This window comes from Argiope bruennichi, chromosome 9 (genome assembly GCF_947563725.1).
Source record: "Argiope bruennichi chromosome 9, qqArgBrue1.1, whole genome shotgun sequence".
NCBI classification, from domain to species: Eukaryota; Metazoa; Arthropoda; class Arachnida; order Araneae; family Araneidae; genus Argiope; species Argiope bruennichi.
The window spans coordinates 9711528-9733987 of NC_079159.1; the positions used below are offsets into that span (position 1 = coordinate 9711528).

The 22460-nt window shown below is 30.7% G+C and overlaps 1 protein-coding gene across 1 annotated transcript; it reads right to left on the bottom strand.

Annotated features, from left to right (window-relative positions):
• Positions 1-7893: 7893 nt before the first annotated feature.
• On the bottom strand, positions 7894-20056 carry LOC129985249 (techylectin-like protein). The gene is made up of 6 exons (XM_056095209.1): positions 19911-20056; positions 19012-19166; positions 16586-16755; positions 15163-15268; positions 12209-12373; positions 7894-8212 (listed from the first exon to the last, which is right to left on the bottom strand). Coding segments are annotated over exons 1-6 (897 nt in total). The 5' UTR covers positions 19913-20056; the 3' UTR covers positions 7894-7913.
• Positions 20057-22460: the final 2404 nt, after the last annotated feature.

Below are 22460 nucleotides of genomic sequence, written 5' to 3' on the forward strand. Positions count from 1 at the left end.
AATTCATTTGGTTTTAAAGATACAGTTCTGCTGTTTTTCTAATGATCTTATTGGAAGAAAAGGAAAATCTTTCTAACTGGCCAAATTTGTCTATTGGGATCAGTTGCCTAAAAATTTATAAAAAGGTAACTTTTCGAAAATTAATAGCAAATTTTTTTACTAAGCAAGTCTTATTCTGTATCTTATTTTGAACTATTATGCAGTTTACATCTTCCTCTCATCTCTAATGGATGAAGAACTAAACTGCGTTTCCATCTTTTTAGGCCTTTATATAATTTTGTTTAGTGTCTTCCCCAGACAAATATTTTAAAGCTTCCATTTCTGATAGACATATATTCATATCATTTTAGAAACTTTCACCATTTTGTTCATTGTGTTAGGTATTTCCTTACATGTCAATATTTTTATACGTCCAATTATATGAGGAAAAGAAAAAGTATTTAAAAATTGACATTATAAAAAGTTTTGGCCATTGCTTTATTCTGATCTTTTATCTTGATTGCATGCACAACAAAATTTTGAAGTCATACCCTATATTGAAGACTACTTAACATGGGGAAATGAACCGAATCTTCCAAGATGAAATATTAATAGAAACAATTAAAATAATTGGAGTTTCGTTTCGACACTACAACAAATTGTTGTTCAAATCCACTTAAAATAATTACTAAAAATTCATTAAAAATAGAAAAAAAAATTCATATGGCAAATAAATTAGTATAATAGAAAATGTATAAAAATGTATTTTTAATTTAAAAATAATATAAGATTGTAATATTTTTGCAAGTTATTGTGAAGAAAAGGCTAAATCCTACTTAATTTTTAATTAATTAAAATTCTAATTAATTTTTGAAATTAACTATAGCCCCATATGCTTAGTTTTATCTTTTCTTATGGCTAAATACCTTACGGTAGGGAAGAGTAATTTCTTATTTGCATGATCATTTATCACCCTTAAGGAGTCATAACTGAGAATTGTAACGGCACAAGATTTTCATTGTAAGTCTAGTCCAGTTTCATTGGATTTTTACTTTCTTTTCTTACTTAATTTTACTTCTTTCTTATTAAGAAAAATGTAGCATTGAAACGATTTTTCATTCTTTCCTTGATTGACTCGAGTTCCGAAATCCTATTCAGTTATATGTCTTCGATGACAACGCATCATTTTAATTTTCCAAAACAGAAAGCCTGTCCCACTAATACAGACACAGATCAAAAATGACATTCCAAGCTAAAATACCTTTCACTTCAAAAACGACTGATATTATTTAATTGATTTATTTGATTTTATTGTAAAAAATATTAGAAAATGTCAAAAAACCGGGCAAAACTTTAAAAAAAATTAAAAATTGCCCGTCCCATAAATATAGAAATCGTCTAACTTTACTTGAAATTAGATCATTATTTTTCAGCATATAATAATTATTTTTTTACATTTTTTTAAAGTATTTATTGGTGGAGTATCACTTTTCGGCTTATTTTTGATTAACAAATCGATGTTTTTATAAATTTATCAAGATGACTAGACCTAAAGAGACTTCAGAAAAGGAGATAATCAAATTTCAGACTTAAAACTTAAAGAAAACTCACTCAAAAGATATATTCAAGATTTTAAAGAGATCTTTAAAAAGTGTTTACAAAACTTTGCATTACGGCAATTGGTGATCTAGTAAGAAAAGATTAATATGACAGAATGACAGAATCATTCTAACCAGTGAATCTAGAAAAAAAATGTCATTGCGACAAATTGAATCCAAAAATCATTCACAAAAGAATACTGGAATCTTAGCTAATAATTTCAAGAAAATAATAAAGAAACCATGTTTAAAATTGCACCACAAAACTGGACGTTTAAACAGGGTAAAGAAAATAATGTCTTAAGATGATAAATAGCTGCCAACAATATTTAGTGATAAAAAAAAGTTGGGCTAGATGGATATAAATTTTAACGGCATGATGTAAGAAGCGGACCAAGAGTGTTTGTCGTGGCTGGTTCGTGAGTACTTTGAATAAATAGAAAACTTAACAAATTTATTGCAGATTCGTTCGAGTTACTCTGCTCAGTAACTCCTTCTCCTCCAAGAGCAAACACTAGAATGACATCACTCTTTTAATTACACTCGCGCTAGTTGTCTAACGCCATCTATGAACGTTTATTTCCTAACACTTCAAAATCCAATCAATACAGTGTTTTTTTTAGTTTAGTTTAGTAGGCAGCAAGGTAGAGGATAAGTAATGCCTTGGGATAGTTTTGAATTTAATGGGCAAATATTTTTGATATTTGTAGCAAGAAAATGAACTCCCAGAACTATAAGCAAATATTAGAGGACCATTTTATTCCCCAACAAGATTTGTTGGGAAGATATTTTAACAAGACAGGAAACTATTCCTGTGTCGAATTCGATAAATATGGGGATCAACATGAATAATACCAATGTTATGGATTAGCCATCACTTAATCGCGTGACGGCAATGAGACAATGGCAATTATGCGGACGGCAATGCAAACTACCATCAAATAGCTCCATAGTACAACAGTACCCGGTAAGTAATCAGAAAGACTAACTGAAGATAATCAATTAATTTTTAACTTTAAGGCCTGCCGAAATATCACTTTGTAAAATAATTCCTATAGGAATATCTACTTTGCCCTATACATTCGTCAGCAAATCCTTAGTATTATTGACAATATCTAAAAGGTAAAAATTCTATTATATATAAAAGATAAATAGTTTGATTTTAGATTGGGTTGAAGAGAAGTTATTTATGAAATTTTAAGGTGATAGAAGGATTTCTTTTACAGAGGAAATGATAGTTGCATAGATCAGTAAATCTTTAATCGGTCAGTGTTTCCAGTTAATTAGCCATTTATTTCTTTCTCTTTGTCAAAGGTTACATTATTTAATGAGGAGATCAATCATGTCCACTGCCTTTCCACACTCACATCTGTTGTTTTTTACTTAAAAAATCTCACATTGTGAATTTTAGAAATCCCATGTTGTGAGAATTTGGCCGAGAAAAAAAATCGCCCTTTATTCAATCGAATTCGACTTTTTTTTCAAAAAATTATCTTGTGTTCAGTTTTTTTCAAAATATTGTTTCATTTTTTTTTTTTCAAAATATTGTTTCATTTTTTTTTTCAAAAAATTTCCTTGTTTCAATTTCAATTTTTTTTTTTCTTTTTCAGTAATTTTTCAACAATATTTTTCATATGCCTTTAATTCTATATCTGATTTCTTTTCTAATCTGTACAATAGATATATTGCAGTACAGTATAATAAATTTAATTTGGTAGAAGAACTGATTTGGCTAATTTATCTCTTTTATATTCACATACTGCCTTTGGTGGGCTCGTATTCACATTTGTTGCAAATCATACTCTCTTTCTTTATTATAATCTTTTAATTTGCTAATTGCGTTTACGAAATTTACCATAATTTCTGATCAGAATCTTAAATAATTTAAACTTTTTAAGAATTATTTTCGCTAACAAGTCAATTTCTCATTTAAGTGCAACATATTGTTTTTTTCCAATTGCTTTTCCCTTTTTGAAGAACAACAAATTCACAATTCATGTTGATGTCCATCATCCAGCGAAAACCGTAATTACAGTTATCCTCCTCCTCATACAATACCCTTATCATTCCATGGTAATGATATTGTTACAAACCTGTAATTTTGCTTCCCAGTGCGAATAGTGTCATCATAAGAAAGACTGTTTTACACTCATCTGTATTGGATGCTGTCGAATGCCAATCCAGTAATCCTAGAATTTGGCGACCAATTTGGCGACAAAATGGATAATACTCGAAACTTCGAGAATTTTGTCGATCCGTCCATTAGGAACCGAGATACGCCTGATTGGTCTAGAAGCTTCTAGCCCCGCCTCCCGGGAGCTATATAAGGCCGGCACTCTCAAGCTGTGGTGAATGGAAGAGCAGTCGGAGAAGTAACGAGCCTTCCAGAGAATAGCGAAGCAGCGGCGAATTACCAGCGTTGTGTGGAGCGGGTATTGAACTGCTGTGTGCCGAATCCTGTTGTCTACTGTGGAGGCAGCGTCGTATGTTGTGTATAGCCAATTGTGAGTCGGCAGCTAAAGCGAGAAGTTCAGCCATTGCAACGACGGTAGAGCGAAGCTCCGAGGAACCCCTCTCCTGCTGGATTCTGTCTAGCCGCTTCGTGTGCTGTGAACGATTACTACTTGTGGACTACTGTCGTTTGTAGTGTGCTGTCCTGTGTTCGTCTCGGCTGTAAATATTTCTCGTCTGTGTATTCGTCGTTTTTGTGTACTCGTGTCTTCGTATAAATAAACGTCATCGTCGTTTTCTACTGTCACCTGCTGATTGTGTTTTTTCACACCATATCACTATCATTATCAATACAAGAGGAAAATCCGTAACAATATAGCTTTCCAAGTAGCTTCCAACATTCATAAACAAAATCTACAATTCCATTTATAAATTGATCCTTTTTGCTTGTTTAATATTTTAAGCCATTTTGTTTTCAACATACATTTTAATACCAATTGTTCGGTAGAAATTGAGAATTTAGAGTTCTTCATTCAAAACTGTTCTATATATTTTTATAATAGCTAGTAATGGCCCACATTGAATTTGTAAGATTTTTTTCCTTTGTTTTATGAACTTTCGTTTTATCAGACCGTTATATGTCTGAGCCATGCATTATCATTCTTTTCGAAACAATTTTATACATTTCTTTTACAGCAAATGGACTGAGATTTCAAGCTTGGCTTTCCATTAATTTTTACCAATTTTCTCTTCAATATGATTGAGATGGGAAATAAAAGAAAATATTGCGTCGGAGGTCATTCAAAGTTCATAAGCTTCCTTGAATAACTAATTCTATTTCAGGAGTTTAATATCCCGAAAATAGGTGGTAACTTTTCATTTTTTTAAAATTAAAAATTTTGATATAGTTAAAAAAAGAAGGACATATTTTCAGTCCTGATTCTGTATATTGCAAAACATATATTGATCATATGTCTCACAAGACTGCAATCAACATTCATATTAAGCTGCATCCTCACAGTATTTTAATCAGCAACTGAGAGAAGTGCATAGCGAGTCTCAATGAAATCGTTCTAGGCGTGTCAGAATGAATATTAGTTGTCTCCTTTAAATCGAAATGATTCCGTATTTATCGTATCATGAGGAATTTAATTCGGATTTATTTATCCTTATAATAGTTTTAGTTAGTCAAAATCAAACCTGCACCAAATCAACTAAATAATCAAACAATAAAAATTAACCAAATCACTATTGCCGTATTTAATTTTATGTCAGTCGACTGTTTATTGCATGTGTTGAAGCAACTTTGGTTTTAATTTCGGATAAATCAAACTCCTAAACCTACTTTCAGTCGGCCATTTAAGATTAAGCTTATCATCAAAATTTCCTTGGCACTTTGGGAATGTTAATAATGCTGACATATACCCATATACATACACACAATTTTTTATAAGCATGTTCAAAAAGTCTAACATATACGTTTACATGTTTATATCTATATTATGCAAAAATGCAGCAAGAAAACGAGGCACTTTTTTGTTGGCACATATTTCCAGCGTGGCTCCTAAATTTTTGTTTCATACCATTATTTTCAAGAATCTAAAAGATGATGCTTGTTGGAGCTTGGAAAAGATTGTGCGAGAAATTTTCATTCTGTAATCTTGACATACGACCTTTAGTTTCAAATTCTTAGCATTTTTTTCACATGGGATTTTTTTTTTTTGAAAAATTGCCTTACAGATATCTTATTATAACTTGGAAGATTTAGAGACTGTATCATTACTGATTTTCAATTCATGGTTCCTCAAATTGTAATTTTTTTCAAGTACCCTCGGATTGCCATGAATAGGCAAATTCCTCATTTAGTACTTTAAAAAGTAAAAATATATTTCGATAAGAAGGACTTTGTTTAATTATCTAGCGTGGTCCACAAAATTTATGCATTGGCATTCATTTGCCTTTGCGTTTGGAAAGTTCGGAATAAATAATCCTTATTCATATGGCTTAAAAATTCTTGCTTTTTAAAGAAATAGATTTTTAATTAAAAATGCATTTATATTCAATGTATAAGTGCATACTAGAAAAATATTCAGCGTTGCAAAAAAAGTCAGTTAAATCAACTGAAAACAAAAAATCTCAGATTAGCTACCACAAAATTATTGAATTTACAATGCTACAATGTTTTCAATTGATAAAGTTTAAAGAATCGAATAGCATGATATTTATCATGAATCGTCTAAACATGGACCAAATGTGGGAATTCTTTTTTAAAAAGAAATCTCTCACTTAAATTCATTAAAAGTTGAAAGGAAGTAAACATAATTTTTTCGAAATTCCATCATTTCTTTTTTTTTTTTTTTTTCTACTGAAACGCATTTATATGATTTTGATTTTTAAAGAGTTTTTAATATTTCAAACAGAAAATGGAGTTTTGATATAAAAAAAATACAGTTATTTTAATTATAACTTCTTATGTAATAAAAAAAAGTGTAAAAACTTCGTACGTGTAAAAAAAGAATTCAAACAAATGAATTATTATCGATCACTCTTCATCATTTAAAATATATTTCTGATACAATTTTAAATGTAAAAATTTTTGAAAGATTTTTGTATGCATTCGTGACTGCACGTTTCTACTTTACAGGCAGACGGTTTCCAGTAAAGTTATCAGATTTGTTATAATTTAGGAAATTGAGGCGATTAAGTTGCAATTTTTTTAAAATTTTAGATGGAATTGTAATAAATTAATCTTTGATAAAAAAAAATGTAAATTCTATACATGCAGCGTTTAGTAAATAATTTCAATCTCGTAAATGGATTTTTCATAATATTATTAAACTTATAAAAACAATGAAATTTACGCAAAAAAATTTTTAGCATTGGGGAAAAAAAAACAAAAAAACGTTAAATATGCATTGCAAATAATGTTAAATTTTGTCGTGTTAGTGCAAATGGTTGGGAAAAATATATCATTCTGTTTGTATATAGGAACTTTATTAACAAAATTTCTATCTTAAATGTAAAAATGTTAATTTACATTGCAGTACATTTTAAGTGGTAGTAAATGTTTCCAATCCCATTTGATCTTGTGAAATCCGGGAATTGTGATATAAAGAAGGTGTGGCATCATTTGCTAGTCAAAGTGACCTTGGAGCATCAAGGTATCATTTGCAAATCAAAGCGACCTTAAAGCATAAGTGTGTTATCAGCGAGTCAAAGCGACCTTGGAGCCTCAGAGTGTCATCTGTGAGCCAAGATGACCTTGGTCGTTTGACCAGCAGATCCTACTTGATCTAGTCAAATCCTTGAATTGCGATATGAAGAAGGTGTGGCATCGTTTGGTGGATCAAAGAGACCTTGGAGCAATAGGATATCATCTGCCGAATTAAACCGACCTTGAATAGCCAGAATGTCATCTGCCAGTCAAAAGGACCTTGGAGCACCGAGATATCATCTGAATTCATTCCCATTAATGAATATAAATTCCGTACGATATTACACGCACGATTTGCGTAAAAGAAATGGATGAAGAGCATTTCATATTTGACGGGATTATAAATCAGGGCAGCCTCAGTATATATATTCCATTCCAGTCAGAATTCGTTTCAGGATAGCAAGCATTTCAGAGAGAAAAAATGTCTTGTAGAAATGCTTCAAAAATCTTGATATAGATCAATTATAAAGTTAATTACATGCAACAAATCAACATCCACAATCATCAGTTTAATTTCTTATTCTTTATAAACTGATGCCATGAAAATCATGTAAAATTGATTTCAAATTAAAATATGAATTATAATACTTTGGATTTTGGATAATACTTTCAAAATTCAAACAACCTTTCCTTTTTTTTTTAAAAAAAAAAAACAAAAAAACTTCATTATTTCAAAGGGCTTGTGGAGAATCGACTTTGATGAAATTTTTTCTGAAATCCTTGGGGCGTATCTTCATTTCGGTGGTATCGAGGGATTCATGGTAGCCCCTCCAGCTGTTCCAGTTCACTCCATTCGCATAGCTTTCGTGCTTTCCTCTCAGGTAGAGGCCATTCAGATTGGATGAATGGCAAGCGCTGTACCACCATCCGCCTTTGTACGATTCAGCACAGCTAGCACCTTTGTAGGAGTCGTTGTCTTGATCTTTCGTAGAGAATTTCTGATTGTTATGGGATGCAGTCATTGAATCCCCTATTAAAGAATCAGAGCATTTTAAATTAAAAACAATTATTATTAAAAAAAATTCTTAATAATATGAACAAATTCTTTTTCTCCACTAGGGAAATCAGTTTCTATTTATAAAATGCTAATGTACATGCCACAGAAATCACTCTTATTACTTATTGTCGAATGGCATCACTCAAATGCAATGGTGTCTTTCAGGATGCCAAGCATTTGATATTTAAATGCACCAAATTTATTCCCGAAAGACGAAAATTTAGAAATTGCCTTCTAAAGAACAATATAGCTTGGTCAAATCCTAGTATCCGTTACACGATTGGCGCGATTTTGAAAAATGTTGCCAACGCTTAAATGACGCCTCCATGCTCATCATCAGGAAAATCAAACCGCCATACAACGAATGCAAATGCAAAATGGCTAAAAAGTAATAACCCCCTGTTGCCAGGTTGTAAAAAGTAATAGTAAACAACTACAGATTGCAAACTTTATCGCTCTCCCAAATCTCGCCAATGTCGCCAAATCGTCCTCGTAACGGATACTAGGATTAATCCTATAGCTTGACCTCCTTATTTATTTGCCTTTGTACAGAGTAAATAATCTTTCATTTCCTTTTGTACATATATTAATAGTATTTTCCCCCGTATTATTTAGACTTTATTTCTGTGCGTTTGCCTACATATATTTGCATATATACTTTTATGCTTTTTGTATGTGTATTATCTTTTTTATTTTATTATGCTTCTCCAATTGTATTATATCATTTACTGTATGTTTCCGTTAGTATGTGAGCAATTTTGTTTTAATTTTCGTTTGTATTTGTGTATTTTCTTGTTTCCCCCATTTTTCTTTGCATTTGTGACTACGTCCTTTATATTTCAAATCGCTTCCATTATGAATTGTGTACTGACTTAAATTTGTAAGCTTTGTGGTGTACCTGTTGGAACACAAGGAGTTTTTACATCGAGAATAATAATAAAAATGATTCATCATATGATTTGTTTACTGTTTCATTGAACATTTTTACAGCATCGCTTAGCTAATGGAATTTCAAAATATTACTAGAAATGTTCTGAAAATAGTTCGCCATGTCATCAAAAAATATAATCAGAGGAAAGAAGATACAAAAGAAATTTTTTTTTAAATGATGCAAACATAAGGTTTAATCGAGTGCAAAATAAACTTAATCGTTAGTATGTGAGCAATTTTGTTTTATTTTTCGTTTGTATTTGTGTATGTTCTTGAGTATGTATGTGTTATGTATGTGTTGAGGCCATTCTTGACCAGATGGTTAATCGTTATGATTTGCCAACGGAAATTGATGTTCATGTCTTTTTAATCAATTATCTAACAGAAATAGTCTCTATTATCTTAAGACTCAAGGAGTTACCTTTTTAATGATATCAATTTTATTTCTGTATAAATTTTCCACTTTAATAACATTTTTAATTGATACATTACCTAAAATAATGTTTTTCAATTCATCTTTTGAAACATTCAATTGTGTATTTTTGCCAAACATTCACTCCTTAGTTGGATTTTTAATTTACGATTTTATTTAATATATACACGTTTTAATTTGCAGTACAAGATTCAACTGAATTTATGTTTTTTAGTCATATCAAGTAATAAGGTGAAAGATTTAAAAAAAATGCAGTTCATATTAAGCGTTTTACTGCCTAAAAAGTCAACAATTTAGGCGAACAAGCAGATCGCCTAAATATCTTTAAATCAATTAAGGCGTAGCATTGATGAAGAATTTAAACACTATAATGCAAAATTTGTCATCACGACGGTTGACTTTTGAACTGAATTATCAAATAGGCAAATGCTTAAAGGCTCTGAAACCTAGGGATTTTTTTCGGTATTTTCAGAGTAATATAATTTTATATATTCATTTAATTGATAAGGACCATTTATTTAAACATATTCAAATTGAAATCAAGAGACGTTTAAATTACAGAGCATCAGACATAAGACATTTTTTCATATTTTCAAATACTCTTGCAAGTCAGCGAGACTCAAACTTTTTTTTCTCGTTTGAATGACTGGCTTTCGAATCAAGAAAACATTGCATTTATTTATTTAAAATTCGAACTAGGTCTACAATTTTTCATAGAAAATAGTAATGAAAAACATTTTTTTATGTTTCCAACATTTTGTTTAAAATTACGTTGAAATTAAAAGCTTGAATTCATCTCTTTTGAAAGTGATCTTCAATTACATGTTTTGTTATTTTATCGTAAAATTGTGACATGAAAGCTGCTCATGTAAATACTAAATTATAATGAATAAAAGATATTTGTCTTTTAAAGATTGGAAAGAAAAAAAAGAACTCAGAAATGTACATTACATACGGGTTTTTACATAGCTTTATACAGCCGTAACTTATTCTACTGCGAAACAAATTGGACAGTACTTATTTTTTCTAAAGAATTCGAAAACATGAAAATAACTCAAGAACAGTACTTTGAAATTTAAAAACGATTTAATTGCAATTTCCATAATTTTTTTCCTTTTAAAAACCAGTGGCAGTGATCTCCCGAAAACTTTCTCGCGTATTCTTTAATAAAGGTGTTAAAGGTAAACCCCCTCACAAAATTGTGGACCTTTGGAAAGGGCGCAAGTATCTTGCATTGCATTGGCGAACACTAATTACGAAATACGAATCTTTGGTGAGAATTTAGCATTTTTACTGAATTTTTTGTATGACGATTTTTTGACAGTATTCAAAAATTGAATATACATTTTTGCACCTTTTATTATTTTGAAAACAAAAATCTGGCATAGAACTACAACTGTAGTCACAGAATCACATACCAAATTCCCTTTATTTAAGTCATTGCACTTTTGAAGTTTACATGTTGCGAAAGTACGAACTACAGACAGTAACTCCTTTGTCAGATTTGGTTCAAAATTTGTAAAGAATCTGCATTTTAAATGTGCTGAATCTGTGTATCAAATTTTATTTATTTAGCTTTTTAGGTTTTGTACTTAAATTGGAAATGCATCAAAATTCACCAGGGAACATCCTGTGGATTGAAGACTCACTTTTACGTGAGAACACAGTGAAAACACAAAATTACCGTATCTGGCTCATTGAGAATCCTCACAAGATTTAATAAATGGCCCAACATTCTACGCATGAATGTAGAGATATTTGTTAATATATGGATTACTATATGAATTGACTTAGAGTACTTCCAATTACTTACTAGCTATTTTTTTTTTGAGGAAATCACCCCTCAGGGATCAAAAACTTAACTGCAGCATATTATCGGGACGTGTTGCAAGATGTGGTCATTCCAAAACTCCATCAGTATGAATAACTTACAACAGCAGCATTCTAACCAGGCAATGCGTCTCTTCACACTGCACATGCAGTTCAACAATTGCTGTTACGACTTTTCACAGAGCTTTTCGCATTATCAGCTGTGCATTTCCTACAAGATGGCTTCCATGTTATCATGACATAAGTCGTGTGATTTTTGTCTTTGTGGTAATCTCAAAGATAAAGTTTAATGAGGAAATATTGTAAATCTGGCGGATTTGAAGAACTAGATCCAATACACAATATCAGCTGCAATAAGTTTCACGCGGTTGTAGATCATACTGCAACACGTTTTTCACATGCTTGCCCCGAAATAAAACCACCTGTGAAGTCTCTTTGTGCTCTGATTTTCGTTTGCGTTGCTATTGAAATTTTTTTAGGATTGACAATTTGTTGTAAAAAATGTAATAATAATGTTAATTATAGACACCTCGCATTTTATTCTCTATTAGTATTTTCATTACCTTATACAGCTCCTCATTTTCCTGAGTGGTCTTTCTTACAATTAGTTTTTTGTCCCAATTAATTTCTTATGGTCTGATATGTATATCCTTAAAATATAAAGACATTAAGTCCATTATTTATATATCCAAGCCGTCCCAAACAGAAATATTTTAATTTGAATCATCCTGTATATAAACAGACAGATAACTTCAAAAATAAAATTTAGAACTTACCTGAATCGCCGCTGTAATCTTTAATATGTAAAGTGTATTTATGAGTTTCGTCATCAATCCAAAAACTGTCGTAGAGGGCGTATCTCTTCTCCCCATCCACGGCCTTCAAATCGAATCTGATCGAGTAGAGTCGTTGATTGGTTAAGGCGAATATGTTATCATTGCCTAGAATCCAAGATAAAATTTATTTAAAATAGAGAGACAATATTCGTAGAAGTAGTAACACTTATAATTTATCAAAAGTGTGTAATTGCCAGTGATGTAGCATCACAGGATGGTCGATAATGGGAATGTAGTTTGCAAATCTGTGCCAACTCGTATGTCTTAAAGCACATGAAGAGGTTAATTAATCCATAAATATTATTTATCATAATCTAATTCTATGTAAGGGTTTGAAAGAAATCACTCTACATTTATAATCAATAATATAACTTTATATTTTACAACCAACAACATCACGCTCTCTGTGACACAAGAATGCTAAGTCATACTGCGTCTTAATGCAATTGGATGATTAACGGATATGAAGCACACGTCACACTTTGGGGCGCTTTCTCAGAGAGAATTAGAACGATCGTTACGCACATTACACAGGTCGATAATGGGAGTGTAGTTGCCTTGTGTGCCAATCTTAAAACTCATTGCAGATGTCTATAATGGGAATGTAGTTGCCTCGTGTGCCAATTTTAAGCTCATTGCACATGTCTGTAATGTTAATGTAGTTGCCTCGTGTGCCAATCTTAAAGCTCATTGCACAGGTTGATAATGCGAGTGTAGTTGCCCCGTGTGCCAAAACACTTTGCACATATTCGATTTATTTGTCACTATTTGATTAACCGATGCTTCTTTAGAAGTTGGACAGTACGCGCATATCTCTGATAACGCTACGGCGATGGGCATTCAAAAAGAGTTGTCTTGCATTTCTGTCGGACAACAAATTAATGACAAATATAACATATGCATACTAGGAGTAATAAGTAACAAGGAGAAAAAATAGTAACGTATATGGTGTTTGTTTTACTTTTTTAAAATTATATATGACCGATAAGGATGAAAAATTGCTACATTTGATATTTTATGGAACAATGTCAGCTTTAAATACTATGGATAGGAAATTCAACTTTTCGTTCATTTCTTCTACAAGAATTTTCGTTTCTTTGAAATAAGAACTTTTATTTACTCTGTCCATTATAAGAAGTATACCTGTCTCAATTTTCAAATGGGAAGAAATAAGCGGAAATGTTCCTCACGAAACTTCCTGCATACTCGTAATGATTGTGTTATCCCCCCCTCCCCACCCATCCACACATATACATACAAATGCACACCGGCATAGCACTTTAGGCAAGATCAGCAATATCACGAATGCTCAGAGAATCCCACACATGAGCACTTTACAATTCTTAAAATAATGTATAGAAAAAGTATGTATTCTGAAGGCCTTTTTTCTCCCTACTAATTGAAGTTACAATTTGATACAGAACCATCATTTTATATTAGATCATATCATTTAGATTATATACCAGTATTATTAATGCAAGATTATATGCCAAATTTTATATACTAAGTCATCACGTTCTTAAATTATCGCATTTACATGAATGCAAATGTAAGGACTAACAAAGGGCAATAGACCTCGGTTCTAAATCTGATTTGGATTTACACTTCAGATACAAAATTGCGCATCGAATTTTATTAATCTAGCTCTTTACATTTTGTAATTATCGTGTTCACTTCCCTACGGACAAACAGATAGAGTCAGTTCCTAAGAAAAGATTTCGTTCAAAATTTGATAGAAAATACAAAATTGGTGTTAAATTCACATATCAAATGTTAAGCTCCTGTTTTGCTTAAAACATTTTGAATTATTATGTTCATAATTCTAAAAATGTGTTTTTAGAATTATGTCTGCTCGGATTCTTGGAGATCTGACATATAGAGATGCGTTAAACTCTTGGCTTATTTGACGGTTACTCCGCTTTTTCTTTGTATACTTCTCTACTTCTCACACGAGAAAGTAAATAATGTAGAGTGAGATAAGGCAAGATTCATTGTTTTAAAACTCTGTGCTTATTTCCTATTTATCTACTAATGCTATTAGGTAGATTCTCAAAGGGATATTACTTATTGCAATGGTTCTCATGACAAGACATCGAGAAAATTTCTTCAATTCTTCACCGATCATGATCTCTAGGACCCAAAAACATTTTCTCCCTCTCTCTCTCTCTGTATATATATATATATATATATATATATATATATATATATATATATATATATATATATGTATATATATACTAGAGTAATTAGTATACTTGAGTAGAGTAGTAGTAAACTAGAGTAATTTTGTTTGGATTTTAACTGACTAGGAATATGTTGTTTGAAATGTAAAAATCTCAGACGAGTTCGTAAATGACCCATCTAGCTCAAAGAGGGTGGAAATAGTGGGGGATTGAAATTTTCATTTCGCTATAATTTTTCTTAATATTGAAGATAGAAAAATAAATCAAATGAGCCAAAATGAATGCCTTTTTAAGAAACAACGTTTGAATTTGACGTATTTCGATAACTGCATATCTTAGAAGTTAGGGGTTGAAAAGTGATTTTAAAGTCCTAATTTTGTCTGTCTCTAACATCAACAATTTATGTTTCCAGAAATTAACTTAGATGTAAAGGAATCTACCTTGTTTGCCCCCCCCCCTTCAGCTAATTTTGACTACATAAATATAACTCTTACACACACAAAGCTTATTAATAATTAGTTATATTGCAGTATTTTATGAAAGCCATACCTCACAAGAAATTTTTAAACATTGATATAGATCGAATTGTACAAACATTTAAATGGTGCTAACAATATCTACGTGGTAGAGTTTTGATTTTTCAAAATTGTCTGCTGTTAAGTTTGATAACATTCTAGAAGTAATCATAAATATTATTATAAAGAAACATACCTAGCCAAAAATCTTTTTCAATATCACCAAATCCAATTTTGTAACTTGCCCAATCTTTGAAGAAATAGTCGGTCGGTCTGTTGAAATTTCCTCTTCTTTGCAGAACCTAAGAAAAAATTATGCTTATCTATACAAAAAATATTTTCGATTAAGAAGCTGAAGACTAAAAGATTTGTATTCGGACTAATCGACGGAGAACATACTGGCACAAAACCTATGCATAAAAATAAGCGTGTCTATCTAAAACTTTCCCGTATACTCATTATTAAAGTTATTCTTTTCCTGCCTTCCGCATAAATATTGTGGACCTTGGAGAAGACCGTGAATGCCTTGGGTGCTCAAATTTTTATTTTCAGAGTCCTGAAAATAATAATCTTAGCATAAAGCACTTCGTAGAATGCTAAGTAAAAAACTGAGTGTGTTCGTTTTAGGCGTCTTATTTCCAGTCGAAGGAATTATAATATATATAATGATATATTGATATAATTTTGCAATTTTTGCTCAGTAAATTTTTAAGGTATCATATAATTTTATTACAATTTAAGTAACGAGATCACAAAATAATTGTAATCCCAAAATCGAATAATAATCGAGGCTTTTAATCGTAATAATCGAGATCACAAAATAATCGTAATAATTTAAATCATTGCGTTTTTGAGTTATTGCATTTATATGCGAAAGTATAGACCGACAGACAATCTGCCCTTTGAAGAATTTAGCTTAAAATTTTAATAAATCTACATCTTAGATAATATATCAATCTCTGGTGGATGAAATTTACATCTTTGATACACATTTCAGCCATATAGCTCTATAAATTTTGTACTTATCATGTTATCTTGCACTAATATAAACAAGCTTCTTTTATATGGTTTTCATTCAAAATTTGGCAGAAATATACAAATTAAATATAAAGGCCGCATACCAGCTTTCATGCACCTAGCTCAATACGGTTTTGAGTTATTGCGTTCACATGCATATGAAAACACAGCCTGACAGACGGTTAATCCTATGAAAGATTTAATTAAAAATTAGAACGGATCCACATTTTAGATAATACATCCATCGATGATTGAAGGAATTTATATCTTAGATGCAAATTTCATCCATTTAGCTCTTTAAGATATGTATTTATCATGTTCTCTTACATTCAAATAGACAGGCTTCATTTGCGTGCATTTTGAGAAATATTTGTTGGAAATCTAACGATTTAAGTATAAACCAAACCATATACTAATTTTCATGCAGCTAGTTCAATGCATTTTATAGTTCACAAACAGACATAATTCAAAAAATGTGTTTTTCGGGCTCAGGGAAGATTCGTGAAGATGCGTCAAAATCTCGAAGTCAAATTTCTGATGATTAAAATGCCTTATCTTCATACAGAAAGTAAAAAGAAATTTGCTGTCAAAAGAATGCTTACTATCCATCCTCCTCCATCAGTTTCCATGTCACAAAATACATCTATTGGTTTGTCGTTAATCAATCTGCTCTTCGGCCAGATGCTGTAGACGCCACTTTCGTTATAACCATTGCGCAGTACTTCTGTGCAATCGATCGGATTAGCTGTTCTATTGGCAGGTACATTTGGACCTTCAAATTCAAATAAATAATAAAAAAAAAAAATTGAAATCTGCTATCACAAATTTCATGTTGTCATGTGAGAATATTATTATTTTTAAGCCATTCTTTGTCTTAATTAATTTAAGTCATTAATCAGTTTAAAACGGTTTGAAACAATCACGTGACGACGCATACGACAATATTTAAAAAAATGTTTTTTTTTTTTTTTTTTTCCCATTTCAAAAATGATCGAGCTCCAAAACTTTTTCACTTTATATATATATATATATATATATATATATATATATATATATATATATATATATATATATATATATATATATATGTGTGTGTGTGTGTGTGTGTGTGTGTGTGTATTTTAATAATAGGTTTTAATTACATAATGCTTATATTTTTGGCTACTTATATATATATATATATATATATATATATATATATATATATATATATATATATATATATATATATATATATATATATATATATATATATATATATATATATATATTATAATCGTTGCGTCCTGCCTTTATTGGCCAGACAGGAAAATCAGACACAAGGCGGACATTCGTGCCAAGTTATAACAATATGTTGTATATAAGTCACCAAATATGGTAACATTTATCATTTTCTAATAACCCATTTTCTAATGTTTATCGCTTCCTAATAACCCTAAAAGCGAAAAATTGATGCGTCAAAAGCGATAAATCTCCATTTTTCTGTTCGTGTTTCTTGTGGCTTCAAAAATCTCAAGCCAAAAAGTTTTCTCACATGATAAAAAATTAATGCAAACCAAATTTAAATATAAAATGTCAGTATTTCAGTCAATGTCTGAAACTCTTTTATAGGCTTTTAATCAGTGGTTAATTTCGATATTTTACTACATTAAGAAGCTCTTTTTTAAATAACTGATTATTTTATTTTAATATTTTCAATAAACTTTGCATGTTAATGAGTCACTTAAATCTAATTTTTTTTCGCAATGTTTTGAAAAGTATTTTTTTTTCATTTTTTATAAGTATATTTTTAAAAAAAAAAAATGACTAAAATAAATCAACCTTAATTATAAATTAATGATTTTCATAAATAGAAATAAGAACATTTAATCATTATGACAGATCATAAATAATTAATAAAATTAATAATTAACAAATATAACAATAAAAATTATTGTTTTACGGGAGTTGGCAAGTTGAATATGATATAACTAGCTAAAAGAATGAATTGATATTTCAATATATCGTATATAATTAGCTCATTTTACTTAAATTCATTTATTAAGAATTAGTTGTAATAGTTTATAATTTATAAAATTTGTATTTTTTGCATTTATTTATTTGGAAGAAAGGCTAATATTTTTTGATCAACTTGCCCGTGCCCTTTCGCTTCAACTCAGAGGTTCTGGTTATCTATCTTGCCTATTTAGTTAGAAATACGCCATTGTGTTAAATATTAGCTGCTATCCATTGTCTAGTATAAAATGGTTTTAAAAGGACTGTCCCCATAGAAAATACCAAATTTGGTTAGAAATAGAATGACCCTCGTTCTGATGATGGTCCGAAATATGATGACATAGTTCTCTATTAAGTAATATTTACGATATGCTAACAGACTATATTGGTTATTCTTTAATGTTTTATTAATATGTTTCCAGCCTTCTTGTGACAGATATTTTTAGGTTTCCTGTTACTCATTATTATGTTATCAAAGAATATCTGCCATGAATATACACAATGGCAGATTTCAGATTAGGCAGACTAGGAAACTATCTAGGCCCCACTAGTTGAAAAGAAACCGCAGGTAGGTCGATTAAAAGGCCTTTTTTCCCTAATTTCCAGATAAGTAAATTAGTAAAAAATTATAAATTCTGCGAGTTATAAAGTAATGAGATAATATTAACATTTTTATCAAGTATAGTTAGTTAGATTTCTATTTGTCCTAAAAGTATAATAACATTTACTTTGTTGGAATAATTATTAACCCCAAACCTCTTTTTCAATAATATTGTGCGCAAATGTGGATTTCAGGAAGTTTGGGCTGATAATAGATAAATAAAGCCAAACATATTTTCATAAAATTAAAATAAAAAAAGAAGAAGAAATTTTAGTAAATTACTAATATGTTTAAAATATGAAGCTAAATCGAATAGTTTAATAAACAAGGCGCTTCATAATATATTCTGCTTAGGACAAAAAATAAAATTCCTCAATACACAATATCAAAATGCGAACAAATTTCACTTTATAAACTTTAAAATGTACTTACAGACAGGATAGGTATCTTTCGCTTTTATAACCATATCCAAAGCGGCATCTAAGTATGATAACGACTTGTCATTCTGATTACACTTGGGGGTTTCATGTCCAGTAGTTTGTAAAATCACCATAGAGATCACAAATGATGATATATGCAACCAATACCTATAAAATGAGTGAAATACTGCTATTTCAAATTACTTTTTCCAGTAATATGCAGGGTGATTCAAAATTCAACATAAAAGTTGTTGAATCAGTGAACTCAAAAGCAGAAACAAAAATGCACTAAATATGCATGATAAGAAATGCCATCTCTATATTTAAAATAATAAGGAAAGTAAAGGAACCAATCGTCCAGACCCGATTACTAAACTAATTTCGCCACTTTTTGCTTCATATGAAAGCTCATGACTCTAGATACGTCACCACTCTATTAGAGCAAAATTCCGAGCACTAATGCTACGATATCTACCCAATTCAACATCCAGAAAATCGAACAACGTCGTGGTTCTTGTACTAAGAGGTTTAAGAGCGAATTCGCCATAAATTAATTAACTTGTTGTTTGAAAGATGGATGATAATACTTTAAAGCTAATAATTCTAAATTAATGTAGAGCTCTTAAAATGTATCAAATAATAAAAATATTCATTTTTCATTATTAATTTGCGTTCTTTGTTTTCCAATGAAAATATGTTCTCGGAACCCAAAGAGAAATTTAGCTAAAATAAGGTGGAGTAAAATTTGAAATTTTATAAAAAGAATCGTGAGAAGAAAGAATTTAAAATGAATTAAAATCTTGCAAAATTAGTTTCGATAAAAGTAGTCCGAAAATAAAATGAAGAATTTCATCCCACATCTTTCCATACATAAATTAATACAATCATTAGATACACATTAAAAATACTTACATATTGGAGCTCGATAAGTTTCTTTCTTCGAAATTCAAAACAGTTTGACAGAATAGTTTAACTCGAAAATCTTTTAAACCCTCAAAGTGAAAGTAAAAGTAAAGATAAAAAGTTTAGATAATTTTCTGAAGACCTAAAAAATTACTGATAGCGGGAAAAAACTTTTCCCGATATCGAATATGAAATGAAATAAATCGGAAAGAAGAAGTTGCCATTCGGTTTCAGCAGACTGATAACAGCTTCAGAGAAGGAAGCTCTAAATCACATTCGTGGAATGAGTTATCACTCTCGAGATTTTTATTTCTTTACGCGCTGGTTCTATGGGACTGAGATAAAAGGTGTCACCGCTTTCAGCTTTCATTTCGTTTTATTTCCCGTGTCTGAGAAGAATGAGATAATGTTTGTTGAAGTTTTTATAATGCATTTTTATACGGCAAATGCTTTCAAATTACTCATTCCAAGATGTAAAAGCAAATCTGTATTTTTCTTATCAATTGATTCGGATTAAATTCGCAATATTATTTCACTTGTACGCTCTAGAACAGAAACTGAGTCACTTCGAAATCAGCGGGAATGGTCTCTTCGAAGCTTTCTCTCACACTCCCATAAAAATCTTAGCTCCCCCCCTTCCGTCGCATAAAATTATAAGCCTTAAGTAAAGTCCCGTTTCGACGGCCTGTCGCCTTTACGGATATGGTCGTAAATCTGACAACTGACCCATTGTAGAACAAACCTCGCCTGCGAACGTCAGTGGAGAACTTCCCGCAAATTGTCGGTAAAATGAACAGACATCAAAGAACCTAGGAAAACCCGAATAGTGGAGAAAGAGGGGAAAATGTGCCTCTCCGAAGATGAGCAAGGTCCGTCAGAAAGGCCGCAAACACCTTGCCTGTTATTAGCAAACAGCAGTTATAAAATATAACCTTTGGCTTAATCTAACATTTTTACTGAATCACATCGTGCAAATATGTATTTTGAACGTTTTTTTTTTTTTTTTTTTTTTTTTTTTTGCCAACCAAATGAAACCAAAATTTTATATGTAGCTACAGTTGTAGTCACAAGATAGCTTACCGAATTTCATTGATGTAAGACATTCCTTTTATCATTATTGCATTTACATGTCTACGAAAGTACAGATCGACAGACGGCCAACCATTTAGCAGATATGGTTCAAAATTTGATAAGAATCTATACTTTAGATGTGAACCTGTGTGCCAAATTTTACCAACTCAGCTGTTTGCATTTTGGAATTATCAAGTTCAGTTGTAATTGAACAGTGAGACATACAGACTTCCTGCGAATGGATTTCGTTTAAAATTTTATAGAAATCTACTGATTTGGTCGTGAGTCCATATACCAAATTTCATCTATTTGACTGAAAGCATTTTCGAGCTGTGGTGTTGACATACAGCAGACAGATATAATGTCAAAATTGTGTTTTTCAAACTCAAGGAGATCTGAAATGTGGAGTTTCGTCAAAATCTCGAGTTCGAGTTTTTTGTCGAAATCTTCATATACGAGAAAATGAAAAACTTGTATGTGTATTGCAGGTTTTCACGGCTTTCGGTAACCATGTTTATAACCCGTTTTTTTTTTAACTCATTGAATGTTTTTCCATCGCTTCATTAATTGATTCATAAAATTTCACTTTTCTCATGAATGGTCACGATTGTAGCAGCTCTAACATTGGAATTTCAAGAATTAGCGCCGAAAAACCTCGAAATTAATGAAGTCAAAAATGACAATGAGAAAATGGCGTTTTCTGAAATTGGACCAAACGGATATTTGAATTCTTTTAAAGAATTTTTATGGGTACCAAATTACAATTCTTGATTTCAGAACGCACAGAAGCATTAACGTTTGATTAAAAATAGCATCAATGAATAGAAATATCAATGAAACTACCAATAACATATGAAAAATGATGTGTGGCGAAAATCACATATATCAAAATAGATAAAATGTTGGTGTGACATTTGGAGCCACTAACGGCATTTGTCATTTTGTACGAGTTTAAACAATCACGTACAATATAGGAGTCGATGAAGTTCATGTAAACTGTATTCAATTCCATTGTATTGTGCAGAGAATCGAGAAAGCATTTTAGAATACTATAACTTCGACTAACCAATTCGTCAAAAAATTTGTCAATCTACAATTTGTTTAAAGATTGAAATTCAAACAAATTTCATTTAAGTTTTTGAATTCTTGAACAAAAACATCATGCCGACAAACATTCAATCTGATGATGAATGTGATCTAAAATTTAATATATATATATATATATATATATATATATATGCAATTTTAATGATAAAGACACGAATTAAATTCCGAACATCTGTTTTGGTAAAATCGAATCGTTACTGGACTGCTAACCAAAAGGTCCCAGGTTCTATTCTAACGCGTCTTATACCTCTTCAGTATATCAAATTGAATTAAAAATATTATTAAAATTAAGGCGAAGATTGTACGGACATGAAAATGATATTATTGAAAACGTAATTTTAAAAAAATCTTAAGATAATATAAATACTAATTTTGTAAGAT